This window comes from Rutidosis leptorrhynchoides, chromosome 4 (genome assembly GCF_046630445.1).
Source record: "Rutidosis leptorrhynchoides isolate AG116_Rl617_1_P2 chromosome 4, CSIRO_AGI_Rlap_v1, whole genome shotgun sequence".
In the NCBI taxonomy this organism is placed as follows: domain Eukaryota; kingdom Viridiplantae; phylum Streptophyta; class Magnoliopsida; order Asterales; family Asteraceae; genus Rutidosis; species Rutidosis leptorrhynchoides.
Window position 1 is genome coordinate 608,998,926 of NC_092336.1, and position 22,471 is coordinate 609,021,396.

General features: G+C 34.1%; 2 protein-coding genes and 1 pseudogene across 2 annotated transcripts; 1 reads left to right on the forward strand and 2 right to left on the reverse strand.

The window, feature by feature from the left end:
- The first annotated feature begins 1,347 nt into the window (after positions 1–1,347).
- On the forward strand, positions 1,348–2,985 carry LOC139843006 (uncharacterized; annotated as a pseudogene).
- Positions 2,986–3,608: 623 nt separating this feature from the next.
- LOC139904025 (uncharacterized) lies at positions 3,609–5,845 on the reverse strand. Its single transcript, XM_071885959.1, has one exon. The coding sequence runs from the start codon at positions 5,378–5,380 to the stop codon at positions 4,343–4,345; it is 1,038 nt and encodes a 345-aa protein (XP_071742060.1). The 5' UTR covers positions 5,381–5,845; the 3' UTR covers positions 3,609–4,342.
- A 2,006-nt stretch (positions 5,846–7,851) lies between these two features.
- On the reverse strand, positions 7,852–11,795 carry LOC139904026 (PHD finger protein ALFIN-LIKE 4-like). The gene is made up of 5 exons (XM_071885960.1): positions 11,448–11,795; positions 11,295–11,327; positions 9,108–9,336; positions 8,877–9,009; positions 7,852–8,412 (listed from the first exon to the last, which is right to left on the reverse strand). The coding sequence occupies exons 1-5, from the start codon at positions 11,542–11,544 to the stop codon at positions 8,122–8,124; spliced, it is 783 nt and encodes a 260-aa protein (XP_071742061.1). The 5' UTR covers positions 11,545–11,795; the 3' UTR covers positions 7,852–8,121.
- Between the last annotated feature and the right edge of the window lie 10,676 nt (positions 11,796–22,471).

The following is a 22,471-nucleotide window of genomic DNA, read 5'->3' on the forward strand; positions in this document are numbered from 1 at the left end:
TCCTGCAAGCTGATTAATAATACCCTGATATGCATTTAGGTGATCTGTAATAGGAGTCCCATCATGATACTTTAAACCCATCAACTGTTTAATTAAGAACAACTTGTTATTCCCAGTCTTTCGTTCATATAACTGTTCAAGCTTTTTCCATAAGGTTTTAGCATCAGTCTCCCCAGTAATATAGTTCACTACATTATCATCAACCCACTGCCAAATATACCCACATACCTGTCTATGCAAAAATTTTCATTGAGCTTCAGACTTACCCTCAGGCATACTCTCAGTAAAAACAGGTAAATAATAATCTTTCACATAAAGAAGATCCTCCATTTTACCTTTTCAAACATGATAATTTGAACTATTTAAACTAATCATTTTACTTGTATTAGCTTCCATCTTTCACACAAGTCAAATCAAATAACCTAGCTCTTGATACCAATTTGATGGGAAAATAGTCACAACCGGCAATCTACAAAACGGAAACAAACATCCGTTTGACAAACATTTCCCGACCCGTATGAAACCGTGAGGATGCTAACAAATAAGCTATATCAAATTCAACCCAAATCTGTCCCAATTCAGTAGCAAATCAACTAATAACGAATAATCAAGCACACACAATACACACGAGACTTTTTACGTGGAAAACCTCTCAAAATCGAGAGTAAAAACCACGGGACTCGTAAGCCACTTAAATTCCACTATCATCAACAAGAGAGCAATACAATAGGTCTTCTCTAGATCAACTAGAGGCATATAACATCATCATACTCTTGAACTACAACAATCAACAAGTATATGAAAATCTAAAGACAAAAGAGGAAATTCGTTACCCAAAAAACTGCTACTGTTTGACCGGCTCTAACTCGAGTTAGAGACCACTTGAGACGAATTCAACGGTTGAAAACCTTGGCCCAGATGTAAGGAACACGCTGTCCAAAAATAGTGAATATTCAACGGTCGGATCTCCGGAGATCGTCCGATTTGTGAGCTGCAGTCTTCAAAAACGGGAATTGGGGTTTCTCTCTTTTTTTTAATCTCACAACTCTCTTGATGGATCAAAAATGGCTGCACACTTGGAGGTTTTAATGCCCTAAAATGCTTGACCAAGTCAACAAGCATATGGGCCTAATTTGTTGAGCTTTGGGCTTGGTCTAGCATTCCTCATATTTGGAAACCCATATAAAACCCAACACAAATTCCATTACTCTAAATTGACTGCTGAAAAATCCAAATAGAATAAATATTAATATAATAAGTTTATAAACATAATTCTACATAACATAATAAAATATATGCCAAAACACTGTCCTAATTTGTGTTTTGTTAAATTTAGATATGGGGAAAATGGAAAAACTTCTTTATAATGCATCAATAGAAGGAAATGTAACCATTTTGTTAGAATTACTTCAACAAGATCCCCTAATTCTTGGTAAACTAACCTTAAACCGTTACGATGACATGCCTCTGCACGTTGCATCGATGCTCGGACACATTAATTTTGTCAACGAGATCCTAAACCGAAAACCTGAGTTTACTACCGAGTGTGATTCACAAAAAAAAGGTTGCCTATTCATTTAGCAGCAGCTACAGGTCATGTGGAAATAGTCAAGGCGTTGATATTGGTTAACCCTGAGTCGTGCAGCGTGCGTGATTGTGACGGGAAAAACGCTATCCATGTTGCAGCGATCAGAGGACGATATGAAGTTGTGAAAGAGCTAATGCGAGCTCAACCTCATGCAGCTAGAGCCATTGTGCAACACGAGACGATATTGCACTTGTGTGTGAAGCATAACCAGCTCGAGATTTTGAAGTTTATAATCGAGACTATAAGTGATCATGAATTTGTGTCAACGCTAAAGACGCTGATGGCAACACTTTACTGCTCCTAGCTGTGGCTGAAAAACAAATTGAGGTATTGAATTATTTATACAAGACTTTTATGAAGTTATCATTATCGTATATATATATAAAAACCATCACCGAAGCGGCCTACTGATCCAACCCGACCGTTTGACCCAGCTTTGAAATTGGTTACCCAACTCAACCCGAGCCTTTTCCCACCCTTATCCATAGGTAACCTGAACAGGAAACGGATATCCGTTTACCTGCTTAAAAATTTATGCATATTAAAGGTAAAGTTTATAGCTTTAATATTTAGTTATTCATTGTCTTGAATATTTGCTAGATCATAAACTTCTTGCTACTTGATACTGCAATAGAAGTGAACGCGACAAACACAAATGGAGTAACATCAGTGGATATATTGTCTCAAGGTCCACGAGATGCGAAAGATCAACAAATCATACGGTCCCTAAGGCGAGCAGGAGCAGTTGAGACGAAAAAAGAAAGTTTGTTTGGAAAAATTCCTCATAATCCAACAATCCAAACGGATTTAGACCATCTAAAGTACGGCAGGCAACTTCCTTTCTCATCTCACTTAAAAAAAGACTCGAAGAACAAAGTTAACGATGATTGGCTAGACAAGAAACGAAATACGTTAATGGTGGTAGCATCATTGATAGCAACAATGGCATTTCAAGCAGGTACTAATCCGCCAAGTGGCGTTTGGCAAGACGGTAGAGCTGGATCGGCGGTCATGGTATACTATCATCCGAGACTGTACCATACATTTCTTGTTTGCAACACGGTGGGCTTTGTTTCGACTCTTAGCATTATCTTGTTGCTTATTGGTGGATTACCCTTTTTTAAGGCATCGCGTTTCTTTTGATTCTTATGGTTATTATGTGGATCGCAACTGCGTCTATGTCGCTCACTTACTTGGTTTCAATATCGGTTTTGACACCAAAACCGGAGGCACAAACATTCAAGAATGTAGTAAATGGTATCGTATTGGTATGGATCGCGTTGATGACTCTACTAGTCGCCGGACACACTATTCGACTAATGGAAATCTTCCAAAAGCTACCATTTAGAAAGAAAGCCAAATTAAGTCTAATTGTCATTAACCATGCTGAAACTTAATTCATGTTACATTTAAGGTTAAAGTTTATAGGCGAGTCATTAAACATAAACCACTTACAGGCATTTGTCACTTAAGCTCTCCTCATTAGTACAGAGTATTAGTTTTAGTAAATAGTACCATCATTTCTCTTGATTAATATCTGTGTAATTTGTAATTGTGAATTTGTGCCTAATATTCTTTATCAAGCCTGATTCATTGACTTAATAAGTATTTGTAGTGCTGAGATATCTGTGTCTAGGTTTTGTTAAAATATATTATTATATTATATGATGATTCGAGTGTGAAGAAAGAAAGTTTAATGAGCCAATAGTGATGCAATATATTACGTATTTCTTCTCTCTGTATTTAGTGTGTGATTGTTATTATTATCTTAAATCCTAATTTAATTTACGGATGATGTAATACTTTAATAATCTGGCATTTTTAACTGAAAATAGCAGCTAGTTGACTACACGAATCTACATTTAACGTCGTCACTTCAGAAAGCGAAAGTTTTATACATTTAAATTCAGTTTTGCTTTAGTATTTGCAACTCTTGTACACACCACCAATCTTCAACCATAGTATGATCAAATTCTGATGTCACTATTGCTTTTTGCTTTTTGTAGTCATGTAACATAATAGTAGTACTACATATAAAGAAAATGCAATTTCATTTCTTATAAAAAACAACAAAAAATCAGCAAATGCTCCATATACATTGAATCTGATAAAGGAACGTCAGGCTCTTGAGGCATGCATTTCAGAAACAAACTCTATACATTCATATTGTAAGGGATATGGTAACTAACTCACAAGCCACAACTTCCTACAGAGTCTGATTCACAAAACAACTTTCATCTTATATTAGCATGTACCTATCTATGTACCTATAATTTGGTAAACCACTTCTTTAGCCAAAAAATACGCCTTGCTCGATCATGATGAAGAAAACATGACAACCACAGACAACTCAGGCCATGGTGCAGCGTCAAAACAATCTCCCGAAGTGTAACATATATTTTGAATTCTTGATGGAGGCCATGGTTGGATCTTGATTTTGTAAATACTATATATGAAGGATATACATTGCGACACACTCATATACATATCATACGTGCAATGTACTTTTGTGTAAAGCGTGTTTATCAGACTGCAGTCGCTATGCATATAAAAGTTGATTCTATTCTTCCAAATAAAGATTGATTAGATTATTGATCATGACCATAAACAAGAAACTTGATAACCATATAACGACTTGCACCTACCTATTAACAGTTATTTACATTTGTATACCAACAACCCTTTTCGATTTTCAAACTTTTTCTAAATTAAGTCATCAAAAGTAGTGGTTTCTTTACTGTATTGATGATGTCCTCAACCGATTGTGTGACAATCTTGATTCTTGGTAGAAAGCCTCTTAAGGAACTCATAGGTGGTGATCATTGTAGTTGCAGACATGGACATCGAAGCCCATCGTGGGCCCAACCCTCTATAACAAGCACTCAAACCACCTTCCTTCACCATATTCCTTACAGTTTGACCAATACTCGGCTTCCCGTTACTACCTTCTCCATCTAACACTTGTAGTCGTGTCTTGATGGTATCCAACGGCATTGTAACCACCGCCGAAAACCCACTAGCCATGGCGGCACTCACCCCCTGCACCGCCACTACCGCCTTCGAATCCGGTGTAAATCCGACCCCACCACCGCCATTTCCCTCTTTCTTTATATAGTAACAACCAACCCCGCCCCAAACCGCACGATGAGCCATGGAATAAGCGGCCCACCATACAGCATTGGATGGGGCATAAGTCAGAATCGATATCCCAAATCCTCTATACAACCCACGAACACCATCAGTTTGGACGATTTTCCTAAACGCATCAATACCACCGTTGTATCTAACTGCACTCAACGCGCTAGGGTGGGCCCCGTTACCTCCCTGAACCATGAGTCTCTGGCTCACAACATCAATCGGTGTCCAAACCAACTGGGCAGCCATGGCTGCACTCAACCCAGCCGCAGCATTCGCAATAGCAGCTGCTTTGGCCTCTGAAAACCCCATTTTCACTGTAACACAACCCACATTACTCTTGGTCATCTCCAAAGCTCCCATGTAAAGCGCTCTAGCCGGAATCGTACCCATTAAAGACGTCCCAAAACCTCTATAAAAACCCCTACAACCTTCATGTTTCATTATCGAAACACCTAACTTAAGACAAGGCATGTCTTTTAAAAGCACTTGTTTACGCGTTTTCAACACCACAATGGGATATAACATCCCAGAAACACCCGAAAACAACGCAGCACCTAAAAAGAAAAACTTTGATTTATCAAGCATCTCCCAATCAATGTCAGCAGGTAGATGAATCTCCGTTCCCGAATCATCTTCTGCCGCACCCAAACTCATTTTCGCCACTTTATCGAACTCTAAATTAAATGCAATTCACCAACAAACAGACCTCAAAAACACAGTTAGTTATCCTATTGAGACATTTCATCAAACACCTTACCTACACACTCAAGTGACCTACTAAAAAACACCCTCAAAATCCCCAACTTTTAAAAATAATAACAAATACACTAATCCTAAAACTCCGATTACGCCATAAAGTTATCAAGTTTAAGTGTAATAGTCAATCAATTAGAAGTAATACCTACTTTTTTGCGTTTACGTAAACAAATTTGAGAGCGAACGTGAGCTACCAAAAAGATATCAAACATATATGAAGGTTTTAACGGCGGCTAGTAATAAGCTCACCGGAGAGTTGACAGAGAGCATCGTTCGATTAGCAGGAGAGTTAAGATCCGATCATGTGTGTGTGTGTGTGTGTGTGTGTGTGTGTGTGTGTATTGTTTAAGGTAGAGAGGCGGCGCCAAAGAGAAATCAGTGTGAAACGGAGGGTTTTGGTTATAACGGACACGTGGCGGTTAACACTTCGAGGAGCTACCAGATGGGAGGTTAATTATTACCAGTTAACGGCTGCTTCGGTAACAGGAACCAGTAAAAGTTTGTAAATATCCTATGAATGAAAAATTCATAAATAGTCCTTGAACCATATAGTGCTATGCAGTTTTAATCGGTAAATAAACTTCATCATACATATCCGAATTATCGTTTTTTATTAGGTTTGTTCAATCTGAACTCAAAATATGATGATTAACCAGTTGTTTATTAGAACCTCAATATGAAACGGGCATTGGTTGATATTGTTACACTCCAATTTACTTTGTTAACATGAAGTATGTGTGTTCTTTTTTCTTTGTATGTGCGAATATATAAAGATACTTCATTATATAGGAAGGGATTGCAGGCATGTTGTCATTATGTCACCATTGGCATGTTTTCTACCATTGTTATCACTATTGTATTTGTGCCAAAAATCTTAAGTGATGGAACTACCATGCTAAGTGGTTGCACTTTTCCCTTGTTATCTATGTATTAGTCAAACGTGGGTTGTCCAAAAATGTTCATGAAAAAGAATTTTAACGTATCTCCTAGCAAAGCTATAGATCGTAGTTCAATGTAATATCCAGGAATCGTCATGTACACTCTTAATGATGAAAATGTTTGAAGATTTTGGTATGAATATATAGTGAGCACATGTTTTGTGAAGAAAAAAAAAATTTGTATATAGTAAACAATGCGTAAGCAAATTTAGTGTTTGGACAAACTTAAGGGATCGGATATGTAAAAAGCAATAAACATCTTTGTCATATCATGTGGGAGGAGGATGAGATCCATTGGGCTTTGTCATGACTCATGATTATGATTCTTCATGGGCATCCTTTGTTTTTTCTAGCATAGTATCTCTCGTAATTTTAATCACTTAACTAATCTACAACAGAAATATAATTAGATATTACTCCGTATATATAACATTAAAATCATTTGGTCAAATATGTTTATAAAATCAATAAAACTTTGTTAATGTATATATCTATAACAAACCTCTAAAATGATGACATTATCATTAAGTTAAATTACCCTTTATTTTTTATAAATGATGATGTCATAATTATATATTAATTTAATTAAAAAATAATACAAAATCTTTTATAAAAAGAAATATTAATCTCTCCTAAATTGTAATTTTATTTTTCTAAAAAAAATTTAAAAGGCATTTATTATTATTAATAATTACTATTATTATTAAAAATATAAATATTCAACTTTAAGCGAAGTTTATGTTTGTAAAATTAACAAGTTTCTTAGTCGGAATCCGTGGTTCCACGGGACAATAAACTAAAAGACTTTAACATTTACATTCACTTAATACCTAAAACATATCATTAAACTGTTTTATTTAAACAAACTCGTGTTTCCACGGATCATTTCACTAGTTAATGATATGTAAGCACAAATATGTTGTATAACCGTTTCATAGTTTGACATACATTTTATATTTTAGATTTGATATTATTTCTTTATTTTCATATTCATAAATTATTCTAAGAGAAATGATTGATTCATCTAAAAATAAACCTTAGTGCCAACCTAATCATTCGATACACGATTACCGTATGTTGATTATCGTATGTTGAGGGACAATTGCATACAAGGAAACGAAGTCTAAGTAGCCAGAAATTGAATCAGATCCTCAACATTTTGTTTGTTGAATCATACTTATTTGATAAACCAACTTAGCCAACAACTTTATTAACGTTAACAGATAAAGAACATTATACTTTGATGTGAAAACTAAGAATATGCAGCCGAACTGCTCTTGGGTCAGTCACACCTTTCGATCCGAAATTACTGCAACATTGACCAGGCAAAACACATTAACACACCAAGAGCCAGTTTGGGCCAGTCATACTTCATAGCGGCACCTCACTATCTTACCATCATACGTTTCCATATCGACCACGACACAACAGTAGAACACATAGAATTCAAACTTTCATTATAACAAAGAAAATGTTTTGTTGCACCATAGAATTCTACAGTACTTAACAACTAAGATTAAAAACCTGCAACTAATAACTTTAAAATAAAATAAAATGCACATTTAAACCCTACAAAGCATCACTAGAACCAGTTTTAACTTCCACTTTCCACAACAACTAACGATTAATTAAATCAAACTCCATAAAACAACAAGATTCTTCATTTCATTTCATTTCATTTCCTTACCAGTGTGATTGCAATCAAGGGCGTGATCTCTTGTTTGTGGTACAAGCCGGGCACTTGTACTGTTTGATATGCTCGGCTCTTGCTGGAGTTATCTTGACGCATTGACCATGGAACCATTTCTCACATACATCGCAGCAGATCCAGAACTCATCAGATGCGTAATTCTCACCACAGGAACCACATAATGTGTCCCCGTGCTCCTCATCTTCTTCTTCTTCATCCAAACCCTCTTCATCATCTTCATCATCATCTTCTTTTGGTACTGAAGCTTTTGGAAATTTCGTCTGTGGTTCAGGGCCTTTTGCCTTTTGAGAAAACCAAATATAAAAGAGTTAGCAGCTTTTAAATGTAGAAGAAAACAGGCGATGCAAGCAATTATAGAGGTAGCAATTGCAACCCATTTACTTTAATATTTGCTGAATAGTGTTGTATATTTCTTACTTGGTCATATAAAAAACAAAATAAAGGGACAGCTGGTCAAACGAGTTGAAAGTCTCCCAAGTCTATCTATAATGCACATACAAACCCTAATTCATTATAGTTAGAGGTTCAGAAGAGGTTCAGTGGGGCAGCCCAACCCGATGAGGCAAGTCGGGACCCACGTTACCCAAACCTACCCATTTCATAATACGTTAACAAGAGGATATACCCTGACAAACCCACGTTAATAGTGAAAGAGCCCGTGTTGAATAAAGAACAAGATTAGTTTTTTAAGTAAATGGATTTCACAAAATTAAAGGGGAAGCGAACTGGAAATAGAGACGAAAACCTTTGAGTTTGACTTTGATTTGCTGCTGCTGTGGTTTGACACAGAAGTCTTCTCCTTCACTTGCTTTTTAGCAGCCCCAGACACAACTTCGAAAATTGTTGGGAGATCGTTTATCATGTTAAACAAGCGTTTCCTGCATCCCAAATTGACAAGTTCAGCAATGGAAACCGAGACCTAGTAATAACTCAAAAGACTATAAAGAAAGAGGAAAAGATATTAAAAGGGAAGTACCTATCAGCTTTGTCGAATCCAAATCGGGCCCCAAAATAGAAGGCCACGGCCAGAAGCCACGCATCACCATGAACCGCAACTAAAGCTAGCCAGTCCTTTTCGGGCATCCCGTCTCTAGCAAAGTTAATACCCAACGCAGGTTCAGGAAGCTCGGGTGGTACCTCTTCGGCAGGCAAATTCACTTCCCACTGTTCATTTGGAAAACCGTACAGACATAGGTTTTCTTTTTCTGTAATCAAACAAAAAAAAAAAAAAAATCCTGATCACGCGTAATACTCAAGTGTTTACATCCTAAAGTTCAAGATAGCTAAACTTTAATAGACTATGATTTACCATTTTATGTTTTAAAACAAACCAGAGAAAAGTGAGTCAACAAACATGAAAACAGTAAGCATGAAAGTAAAAACGTAATCAGTAACAGAACCCAACTAGTGATGATCAAAAGGAGAACTGGCAGAGAAGGCAAGAAGTAGTATATTCTTGAAGATAAAAAATGTAAAATATACTGTAATACTTAAGTGTGTAGATATAATGATATGTTCAAACAAATATAGAAGCAAAAATGGAAACAAAATTGGAACATCTGAACATGCCTATGTAATGACATGTAGCGAAAATTGGTTACTCCAATAAATCTTGTAGAGTTCTTATTATCAATTTTACGTCTAGATTGTTAGTGAAAAATAAGAATACAATGAATAAAAACTCAATTGGTAAAGCCAGAATATCCAAATTCCAATTCCCTTTTATTATGTAAGTTGTTTTGTGATTGTAGTTGGTAACAGACGATTAAATGAACATGTCCGACCGGATTACTCTGTCATTGAAGATATCGAATGTAAATTGAGAATATAGCTTTTAGCATAAACCACATATACAAACCTTGATCACCTAACAATGAAGCTGAAAATCTATATCTATGATTTAAAACGTGTTCAGACCAAAATGGATATGGAGAAGTAAGTCCAATAGTGTTGTTCTAAACAGTTTACGCTTTTTCAAACAACAAAAAGAAATCATTAGTAGAAGTACCTTTGATTAACCTCAATAAAAATAAAGCACTAAAACTTATGCAACTAACCACCTGCATCATCCTTGACCATAGTAACCTTATTGTGAAAGTAAATCAACAGTATGGATCATTATTGTTTTGAAGCAAGAACGATGCTGAAGGACTTAAAGAATGAAAAGCATGAATTACGCCAACAAAATAGAATAAAATAAAATAAAAAACCATCCTAGCAGCGTTGAGCAAATAAAAAGAAAACCTATGACATTAATGAAAACCAAAGTGAAGTAAGTAACAGAAAACCTAAGTCGAATACAATAACTTGAAAATTCTTTCATATAACGTACCCATGTCTCGTGATTTTCATCGATAATGTCTCCTATTTCAGTTGATATCTCTCCATTGAAAATGCAACTACTCCATTTTTTTTATGTTCGATAAAAAAAAGTTGCAACAGTTACCATTCTTTCAGCATTTCAAGATAGTATGACATTTACTCCAGTTCAATAAATTTGGCTTAAATTTTTTTCTTTTTTACCTGTCTTTAAGGGTAAACATAGCATCTCCCTAAGTAGTCAAAATTCAAAACTTTCCACATTAAGTCATTAACAAATTTTTTACATTAAAAATAGTTCCATGAACACTTAGACATAAAATCATATAGTAAAAAATACCTGATGTTGACTTTATAAAGTCTACAACTTTTGTAAAAATAACTGTTATAAGTGTCTTTAGAAACGATCATTGGCGAATCTAGGTACAAGTCCTTGGTGTCAGTTTTTGAAATTTTATAGTAGAAAATATCCTTTAAATTGTACTAGTATAGGCCAACACTAGATTTAGCTAGTGGACCCCATATATTTTTCAAAGTTATAGTTTTTCTTTTAAATCATATAGAAAACTACTAAATTTAACCACTCGGACCCGTATATTTTACGAATTTGTAGTTTTTTGAATGCGTACTACCACTAAAATAGCATTCAAATATAGTTAGTACTAAAAAAAATTCGGGACCACGTTGGGACATTGAGTTATAATCCTGGAATCGCCAATAGAAACGATAGTATTATTTCTTTACTCTTTTTTTCAAACCCTAACCGAGTACAGATTACTTCAAACTTGCAATCTACAAACGTATCGATACAAATACATATACTGGAAAGAAAAAAAATACTAACCAGGATCACACTGCTGATAAAAGTCTTCAACATCTGCAATAAAACAATAAAATTAACAAACTTTAGTATAATTAATAGCTAATTAAGCTCTAAAAACCAACAGCTGAAAGTAACTATACTTCAAAGGAAAATAAATTAACAAAATTATCAAACCAGTAGTAAGGGCTTTAAGGATGCCAGCTCTACGAGACTTAAAATCTCTAAAAACTTCTTCAACGGTTCGAGGATTGTAGGGTTGACTTCCGTCCATCTTCGTATGTACGTATGTAAGTACGTAGAGTACGTACGCGATAGTACCCTAAGGATCGAACAAAAATTGAAATTTGGGGGAATGAAAAATTGGAGAAATTGGTTGACCTGGGCTGGAAGAAGAGATGAAATTGGATCGAAATTGAATGATTTTGATTAAAAATAGAGAAGAATTTGACTCTCAGATATCCATGGATGGATGTTGGATTTGGCCCGTTAAGAAGAAAAAAACCCTAGATTTGTACCTTTAAACCAAAGGAATAAGACAACGTGGTTTGGACCCCTAAGTTTTTGTGGGTATGTGCGTTTAAAAGATGAAAACTAGGTAGAAATAGAAACAGTGAAAATATAAATGTTTTACGGAGTAAAACTTAACACAAGTGTTACAAGTCTACAAAAAATTGAAAAATTTGTTTATATTGGTTACTTACGTTTTGAGCGTGTGATGCACGGGTATTTAAAAATCAGGTAAAAGATTAGTTGTATTTTACTCAAATAAATAATGTTGCTAAATATAAACATTGGCGTTCAAGTAATTTTAAATTTTTGACTAACGTGTGTATTTCAGTGTAGACAACAGTAAATGCATTTTCAATGGCAGAAATGATGTCACCAACAGAATATTGTTCTGAATTTGAAGGTACGTATCCATATTCAATAAGAACCTCATGCAAATAAGGTAAATTGTACATAATCAATACTTTGATAGTGATTATAATAAACCATAGGTTGGTCAAGTCGTGTCAAGTGCAAATTGGGTAAGATTTGCACTTCTAAGGGATATGGAATGTATGTGTTGGTTAGATAGCTAAATTGTTTATTTAGCTTGATATTGGATTAATGTAATACGTGAATTACATTGACAGCTTACAGGATTAGAAAATTGTATCGCTAGAAAATACATGGTGACTGTAATATTTGTATGAAGTAGAAGTTCATAAACGAGATGGTCGAACTCGAAAAATCTATTCAAGATACAATTATAGCGATGGTTATCCTATCGTTAAAGAATGTTTGAAGCGTGATGGTTCGATATCATTAAAGATTGTTTAAAGAGTGATGGTACCATATCATTGTTAAAAAAAGTTTGGAATAAACGAGACATTGTGAGATTCCGAAGTGCATTGTCTTTAGTTTGATACCAATGGTTATGTTATTGTAACCGTTGACAAGGGTTATTTTTGTCCAGCGATAATATGGATATGCTATTCTCAATCTTTCTATCAAAGTTATCATACGTCGTTATACAACTTTGAAAGAGTAAGTGTATTCAGTTAAATATCGAATCAAATATATAAGCGATGTTTACTATATTATAGTTGACTAATCTGTAACATCTCACATTTTTCCGTTAAATTATTTTAACGCCCGTCTTTTTTTTAGATAATATCTTTCGTTATCCAGATTCGCACCTTCCATTAACTAGCGTTTCAATAACTTCATTATTTAATTATAACATCTCTCGTTTACTCTAACGTTTTTAAAATAATTCGTTTGGTTAATTCACGCACTCGCTTTAAACTTGAGGGACCGAAGTTGGCTAGTGGGCAAACTAGTTGGCTAGTGGGCAAACTAGTTGACTAGGTCAACTAGTCAACCCACCATCTTATCCATTCATTCACTTTCACTTCACCTCCTCATCATCTCTTTCTCTCTAGTTACCAAAAACCCATTTTTAACATCTTCAAAGATTCATCATCTATTTCAATTCAAGCAAGCAAACATCAAAACAAATTACATATTCGTGATCCTCTCTCCATCCTCTTCAATTTGGTATCAATTTCATAACTTGGGGTAAGCTTTTCAAAATCTCTAATTTTCATAAATTAGACATTTAGACTTGAAATGGTGTTAATTAGTGTCTATGGCTCATTGTGATGTCGTGTATGTAATTTGTATGCTCGATCTTGTTATTTGGTGTAACTAGCATGAACACTTAAAATGGGTTAGTTTAATCTTTGATTTTGATTGATTAAATGTTTTTAGATGTTAAACCTATTGTGTTAAATGTGTTACTAGCATCATTAGCTTCAATTTGACATGTTGGTTGGCTTGGTAAGACCTCATTAACATGATTATTGATTTCATGATTCTTGGTTAGGGTTTGATAGATTTTAAAACGAACTTTCGATGCATCAAATGCTTTGCAATGTTATTGGTAAGTGTTTAGTTGTATTGTATACGTAATTACCTACGAAACGGCATATTATATGCGTGTAGTAAGTTCCCGAATCATGGAATGCGTTTTACGAACTTGAAACTTTGATAATGGACTTTTAACGATATTTCGACGAGGTCTTTGTTGTTGTAAATGATGAACTTGATTGATGATATGAGTTTAGTTGTATTCCTTGTCAAAATACCTTTCTAACGATATAAGATACGTGTTTTAAGTGTTTGCGGTTCATCATTTGTGTTTAAAAGTGTTTTGGTTCGAGACTTGTGAAATTTCAGCAAATGCAGCAGGTCAGGTGTTTGGACGCCATCCAGTCCTTCACTGCTGGACGCCGTCTAGACCATTTAGACGCCGTCCAAATGAACTACAAAATTCTGTCCAACTTGGTCGTTTACCGTTTAATTATAACTATGCTACGCACCTCCGATTAACATGAAACTTGGCCAACATGTTCATATATGATTTCTAATTGAAGAAAAATTGTCGGATACCGACCCGACCCCGTTGACTTTGACTTTGACCAAGTTTGACTTTTAGTCAGACTTAACCAAATGCGTATACAATTGTCCTAACATGCTTTTATACTTATATCTTGCATGAAACTTGATAACGTGATTCACATGCTATATTTAATCGAGTCGTAACGAGCCATAGGACTAATCGAACACATTTCGCCCGACCTTGTGTCGTAACCGGTAATTGATACAACTTATTTGTTTAGGTCATGGCTAAGCAACTTTCATTGCACAACGTTTAATTACAAGTACTTTGGCATGCAACTACAAAGAGATCATAGTCCCATCTTTTCAACAACTTTTATACTTTTAAATCATGGGATGAGAAACATATACGTATCATACTTTTATGCTTTGAACACAAGTACGAAAACAAACATTCCACAACGAGTTAGAACAAAAAGCCTCAATTCAATTATCATTAGTTACACTTGCAGGGTGCAGGCGCGAAATTATGTTGTGTGGCCATACGGGTTTGACGAACCCTCATTTGGACGGTTCGCTACCGTTAGCGGATGAAATGTAATTTTATCGTGTATAGTGTAGGTTCTAACACTATGATTCAGAGGTACCATTCAGTAAAGCCTTGATAATTGGGGCTCGACATACAAACAACATCTTTGGAATGCAAACGATTTGGAAAATCAACTTATACTAAATCTTGTGATTCAAAAACAACGTTTACAAATACACCTATGATTTCATCAACGTTTTTCGTTGACAGTTTTCTATATGTTTCTCAAGTTCATACTTGGCTACTTGATACATGCTTCCGCACACTTTGATTACTTGCTTGGGGTCAAGTATACATGCATACGCTAGTGATAGCACCTTTGGATTCAAACTTACTGTTTACATGCATACGCTATTGATAGCATTCGTGATTTTCAACTTATATTATGTCGCAAGTTATTTCATTTATGCTTTATAACTTTTGTAAACTTAAACTCTTTGTCGAACCGTTGGTAACTTAAAACTTTGCAAGTCATATACGTTTCAAATGAATGCGACATAATTTTGGTCAAACACGTCTCATTTAGGGACTATGACCATGTAACGGGACCTAAGTTAACGGCGCCGTCAATAACGATTGTGTCGGGTCGTTACATAATCTACTTTATGATTCATGTTGCGTCAATTTTGTACTTTACTAATCTTCGAATAAGTTTATATATATATATATATATATATATATATATATATATATATATATATATATATATATATATATATATATATATATATATATATATATATATATATATATATATAACTAAATTTTGACTCCCATTGCCATAAATTAGGTCATTAATTCTTATATATATATATATATATATATACACACACACACACACACACACACATATATATATATATATATATATATATATATATAACTAAATTTTGACTCCCATTGCCATAAATTAGGTCATTAATCTCATTCATCTACTTATGATTTTTTACCCATCATAAACACTTAACCACATGGTAAATTTATAAAGAAAAGGTTGGTTATTGCTTACATTTAATAATACTTAACCACATGGTAAAAGTTAATAATATTTTAATAAAATAAATATAATACATACATATATACATATACATAATTTAATTGAAAGAGATATATATACATACATACATATTTTAATGATCTGTAACAGTTTGATATTTTATTTACTTCCGATTATTTTTTAAAAAACACCGCCCCCAAACCGACTGAACTACCAGACCTTCAAAAAACCCATCAGCCTCTAATCTTCAAGATATGATCGGAAGCAACATGCTTGGGAGTCGCCTAAAGTTGCAGCAACAGTGGGCCGACCACCCTGAAATCATTTGGCGCAGACATGACCTACATCTCAGGTCAATTTCCCGTTAAAGTTTATTCAGATTCCTCATCAATGTGATAGTAGAGATCATTAATTCGATCTGCTAAATAGCATTAAAGTGCAATATGTAACTCCCTAAATTAAATATGCAGAATTCGTTCAGTTGCCCCATTGGCATCCCTTATTGGCATTGTATCCTCACCTGTCAGCCCATTCATTGGTTTTAAGTTGTTTATAGTTCTGCTGTAATTTTGATTTAGGGTTTTGTATATGAAGCTTCTAATTTTTTTTTATTGTAATGTGATTAGAAGCTTGCTTGAACTATTTTGTATTACAAGCCAACTTTGATCAATAGGAATTTATATGGTAGGTTTCTTTTTAATTACAACATTGGTATTTTTTATATAGATTTATGCTTAGCTATTTTTTTATAAATACTCTAATCTGTAACATCCCGCATTTTTCCGTTAAATTATTTTAACGCCCGTCTTTTTATTTTATATAATACTCTTCGTATCTAGATTTGTATCTTTCGTTACTTAGCGTTTCTTATATTCACATTGTTTAATTTTAACATCTCTCGTTTACTCTAGCGTATTTAAAATATTTCGTTCGGTGAATTCCCGCACCCGACTACAAACTTGAGGGACTAATCGTGACTAGTGGCCAAAGTGGTGACTAGGTCAACTAGTCAACCACTTCACCACCACTCATTCATTCACTTATCTCTTTCTCTCTTCCTCCTACTTTCACTTTTTTGCTCTCAACTCCCAAATTCATTCAATCGCCATCTAAATTCGATCTAGGAAGCTCACAACAAATCCGATTACATATTTGAAATCCTCTATTCACCCTCTACAACTTGATACCAACTTCATCTCATTTGGGTAACTTTCTAAAAACTCTAGATTTCATGTTCTTGATGTTCTTGACTTAAAAGTGTGTTAATTAGTGTCTATGGCTCAAGTCTAACATGAATATGTGTTTGGTTTGTTCGATTTTGTTGTTTTGAGTAACTAGCATGAACTCTTGAAATGGGTTAGTTTAATCCTTGATTTTAGTTGATTAAATGTTGTTAGATGTTAAACCTCATGTATTAAATGGGTTACTAGCATCATTAGCTTCGTTTTGGTATGTTGGTTGACTTAGAAAAACTTCATAAACAAAGTAGATGAATTCATGATTCTTGATTAGGGTTTGATGAACTTTTAAATGAACTTTTGGTGCATTGAATGCTATGAAATGTTTTTGGTGAGTGTTTAGTGGCAATGTGTATTTAATTACCTTCGAAACGGCATATTATATATGTAAATTGGATCACCGAATCATGAAATGAGATTTATGAACTTAGATGCAATTACTGATGAACATTTAATGCGGTTTTGGTTGTTGTAAATATGGAATTGATTGATGAAATGTGTTTAGTTGTTTTCCTCGTCAAAATACCTTTCCAACGGTGTGAGATACATGTTCTAAGTGTTTTCAGTTCACAAATTGTGTTTGTTTGAGTTTTGATTCGTGCACTTGTGTGTTTTTAGCAAACAGGGTATGTGTACTAATCTGGACGCCGTCCAAACTCTTGGACGCCGTCCAGCCCTTCACAGTTGGACACCGTCCAGCCAAGCTGGACGCCGTCCAAATGAACTGCAGAATTCTAATCACGTTGGTCGTCCACCGTTTAATTCTAACTATGCTACGCACCTCCGATTAACATGTAACTTGTTCTAACATGCTCATATATGATTATAAAACTCAGAAAAATTGTCCGAGACCCGACCCGAACGTGTTGACTTTTTCGTTGACTTTGACTTGACCAAAGTTGACTTTTATTCAAACGTAACCGAATACTTATGCAATCGTTCTAACGTGCTTTTATACTTGTATCTTGCATGAAACTTGGCAATGTGACTCACATGCTATATTAATCGAGTCGTAACTAGCCATAGGACTAACTGAACACTTTGACCGACCGTGTTTACCGATATTGATACAACCTATTTGTTTAGGTCAAGACTAGCATTTGTTCTTGCACACGTTTAACTTGTGAAGTACCTATTTAACCATGCACTCAAGGTGAGATCATAGTCCCACTTTTACTCTTTTATACTTACTTTTGGGATGAGAAAACATAAACGTTTCGTTTTACAAAGTGAACACAAGTACGTAAACAAGCATTCTACGTACGAGTTAGAACAAAAATGCCTCAATTCAATTATCATTAGTTACACTTGTAGGGTGTAAGCGAGAACTTATGTTGTGTGGCCATACGGGTTTGACAAACCCTCATTCGGACGGTTCGCTACCGTTAAGCAAATGAAATATATTTTCGGGTATAAGTGTAGGTTCTAACACTGTATTTATGGGGTTCGTGGAAAGTTAAGCCTTGATAATTGGGTGCTCGTGATAACAACTTTTAGAGTGGTTTACTATTATTTCAACGTTATAAATCTTGTGGTTCAGCTTATTTACTTACATACTCACTTACTAAACCGATGATTTCACCAACGTTTTCGTTGACAGATTTTCTATGTTTTTCTCAGGTCCTTGAACGATATGTGTTACATGCTTCCGCACTCTATTTTGATACTTTCTTGGATGTCGAGTATACTTGCATACATGGAGCATCTTTTGACTTTACATTAAATCGTGTCGCATAGGTTTCATTTGTACTTAAAAACGTTGTATCGTATTAGTCGTGGAAATACTTTGTAAACTTTGAAACATCTTAACATATGAAATAAATGCGACATATTTTGGTCAAACGTTGTTTTAAAGACTTATAACCACGTAATGGGACCTAAGTAGACGGCGCCGTCAATGACGATTTTGTCGGGTCGCTACATAATCATTGTTCACGTTTGGTACCATTGTATCAGATGTGAGAAGTCATATTAGTTAGAAATCTAGGTGTTGGCAACATGATTTTGTAAATTTCTAATCTGTAAAGAGTTTCTAACTTTATAAAAGTTTTGATGCAGGCATATTGAAATGCCCCGTTCTTATTGATTAAAAACGTTCCATATTAATTGATTTCGTTGCGAGGTTTTGACCTCTATATGAGACGTTTTTCAAAGACTGCATTCATTTTAAAACAAACCATAACCTTTATTTCATCAATAAAGGTTTAAAAAGCTTTACGTAGATTATCAAATAATGATAATCTAAAATATCCTGTTTACACACGACCATTACATAATGGTTTACAATATAAATATGTTACAACGAAATAAGTTTCTTGAATGCAGTTTTTACACAATATCATACAAGCATGGACTCCAAATCTTGTCCTTATTTAAGTATGCGACAGCGGAAGCTCTTAATAATCACCTGAGAATAAACATGTTTAAAACGTCAACAAAAATGTTGGTGAGTTATAGGTTTAACCTATATATATCAAATCGTAACAATAGACCACAAGATTTTATATTTCAATATACATCCCATACATAGAGATAAAAATCATTCATATGGTGAACACCTGGTAACCGACATTAACAAGATGCATATTTAAGAATATCCCCATCATTCCGGGACACCCTTCGGATATGATATAAATTTCGAAGTACTAAAGCATCCGGTACTTTGGATGGGGTTTGTTAGGCCCAATAGATCTATCTTTAGGATTCGCATCAATTAGGGTGTCTGTTCCCTAATTCTTAGATTACCAGACTTAATAAAAAGGGGCATATTCGATTTCGATAATTCAACCATAGAATGTAGTTTCACGTACTTGTGTCTACTTTGTAAATCATTTATAAAACCTGCATGTATTCTCATTCCAAAAATATTAGATTTTAAAAGTGGGACTATAACTCACTTTCACCAAATATCACTTCGTCGAGAATTTGACTTGGCCACGAGTTGATTCACGAACCTATAACAATATATACATATATCAAAATATGATCGAAATATATTTACAACACTTTTAATACATTTTGATGTTTTAAGTTTATTAAGTCAGCTGTCCTCATAAGTAACCTACAACTAGTTGTCCACAGTTAGATGTACATAAATAAATTGATATATATATTATCTTGAATCAATCCATGACCCAGTGTATACATATCTCAGTATTGATCACAACTCAAACTATATATATTTTGGAATCAACCTCAACCCTGTATAGCTAACTCCAACATTCACATATAGAGTGTCTATGGTTGTTCTGAAATATATATAGATGTGTCGACATGATAGGTCGAAACATTGTATACGTATCTATGGTATCTCAAGATTACATAATATACAATACAAGTTGATTAAGTTATGGTTGGAATAGATTTGTTACCAATTTTCACGTAGCTAAAATGAGTAGTTTTTACCAATTTTGTTTTGCTCGCCATTTCTTCGTTTCTAATCCGTTTTGAGTGATTTAAGCGGCCACGGTTTCGTATTGAACTTGACTTTATGAAACTAAACAGAAAAGGTATAGGTTTATAGTCGGAAATACAAGTTACAAGTCATTTTTGAAAGAGGTAGTCATTTTCGTCGAAAGAACGACATCTTGATGACTGTTTTGAAAAACATACTTTCACTTTGAGTTTAACAATGATTTTAGGATATGGTTTCATGTTCATAAGAAAAATCATTTTCCCATAAGTATAGCTTTTAAATCAAAGTTTTTCATAGTTTTTAATTATCCAAACCAAAACAGCCCCCGGTTGTGACTACGACAGCGTAAATCCGGTTTTATGGTGTTTATCGTGTTTTCGGGTTTTAAATCATTAAGTTAGCATATCATATAGATATAGATCATGTGTATAGTTGATTTTAAAAGTGTAGTTAGAAGGATTAACTTTATTTGCGAACAAGTTTAGAATTAACTAAACTATGTTCTAGTGATTACTAGTTTACCACTTCGAATATGATAGCTTTTTATGTATGAATCGAATGATGTTATGAACATCATTACTACCTTAAGTTCCTTGGATAAACCTACTGTAAAATAGAAAAATGGATCTAGCTTCAACGGATCCTTGGATGGCTCGAAGTTCTTGAAGCAGAATCATGACACGAAAACAAGTTCAAGTAAGATCATCACTTGAAATAAGATTGTTATAGTTATAGAAATTGAACCAAAGTTTGAATATGATTATTACCTTGTATTATAATGATAACCTACTGTAAGAAACAAAGATTTCTTGAGGTTGGATGATCACCTTACAAGATTGAAAGTGAGCTAGCAAACTTGAAAGTATTCTTGATTTTATGTAACTAGAACTTGTAGAATTTATGAAGAACACTTAGAACTTGAAGATAGAACTTGAGAGAGATCAATTAGATGAATAAAATTAAAGAATGAAAGTTTTTGTAGGTGTTTTTAGTCGTTGGTGTATGGATTAGATATAAAGGATATGTAATTTTGTTTTCATGTAAATAAGTCATGAATGATTACTCATATTTTTGTAATTTTATGAGATATTTCATGCTAGTTGCCAAATGATGGTTCCCACATGTGTTAGGTGACTCACATGGGCTGCTAAGAGCTGATCATTGGAGTGTATATACCAATAGTACATACATCTAAAAGCTGTGTATTGTACGAGTACGAATACGGGTGCATACGAGTAGAATTGTTGATGAAACTGAACGAGGATGTAATTGTAAGCATTTTTGTTAAGTAGAAGTATTTTGATAAGTATCTTGAAGTCTTTCAAAACTGTATGAATACATATTAAAACACTACATGTATATACATTTTAACTGAGTCGTTAAGTCATCGTTAGTCGTTACATGTAAGTGTTATTTTGAAACCTTTAGGTTAACGATCTTGTTAAATGTTGTTAACCCATTGTTTATTAAATCAAATGAGATGTTAAATTATTACATTATCAGGATATTATGATGTATGAATATCTCTTAATATGATATATGTCTCGTTTAAAAATCATTAAGTTAGTAGTCTTGTTTTTACATATGTAGTTCATTGTTAATATACATAATGATATGTTTACTTATCATAATATCATGTTAACTATATATATATCCATATATATGTCATCATATAGTTTTTACAAGTTTTAACGTTCGTGAATCACCGGTCAACTTGGGTGGTCAATTGTCTATATGAAACCTATTTCAATTAATCAAGTCTTAACAAGTTTGATTGCTTAACATGTTGGAAACATTTAATCATGTAAATATCAATTTCATTTAATATATAAAAACATGGAAAAGTTCGGGTCACTGCACATATAGGTGTCAATTAAATGGTATTCAAGTTGACGAAAGGTATTAGATGAAATATTTGAAAGTAATAGAGTTACATGGTCTGTTATCCGTTGCAACTACTTTCATTTACTATGTAGAGGTGTAGAGCTATGATTATGTCAGGTAAGACTCTTATAGTCTTTTTTATGCACTAATTTTCTAATTGAGTCTTATGATGCTTGATTTATAATTCTG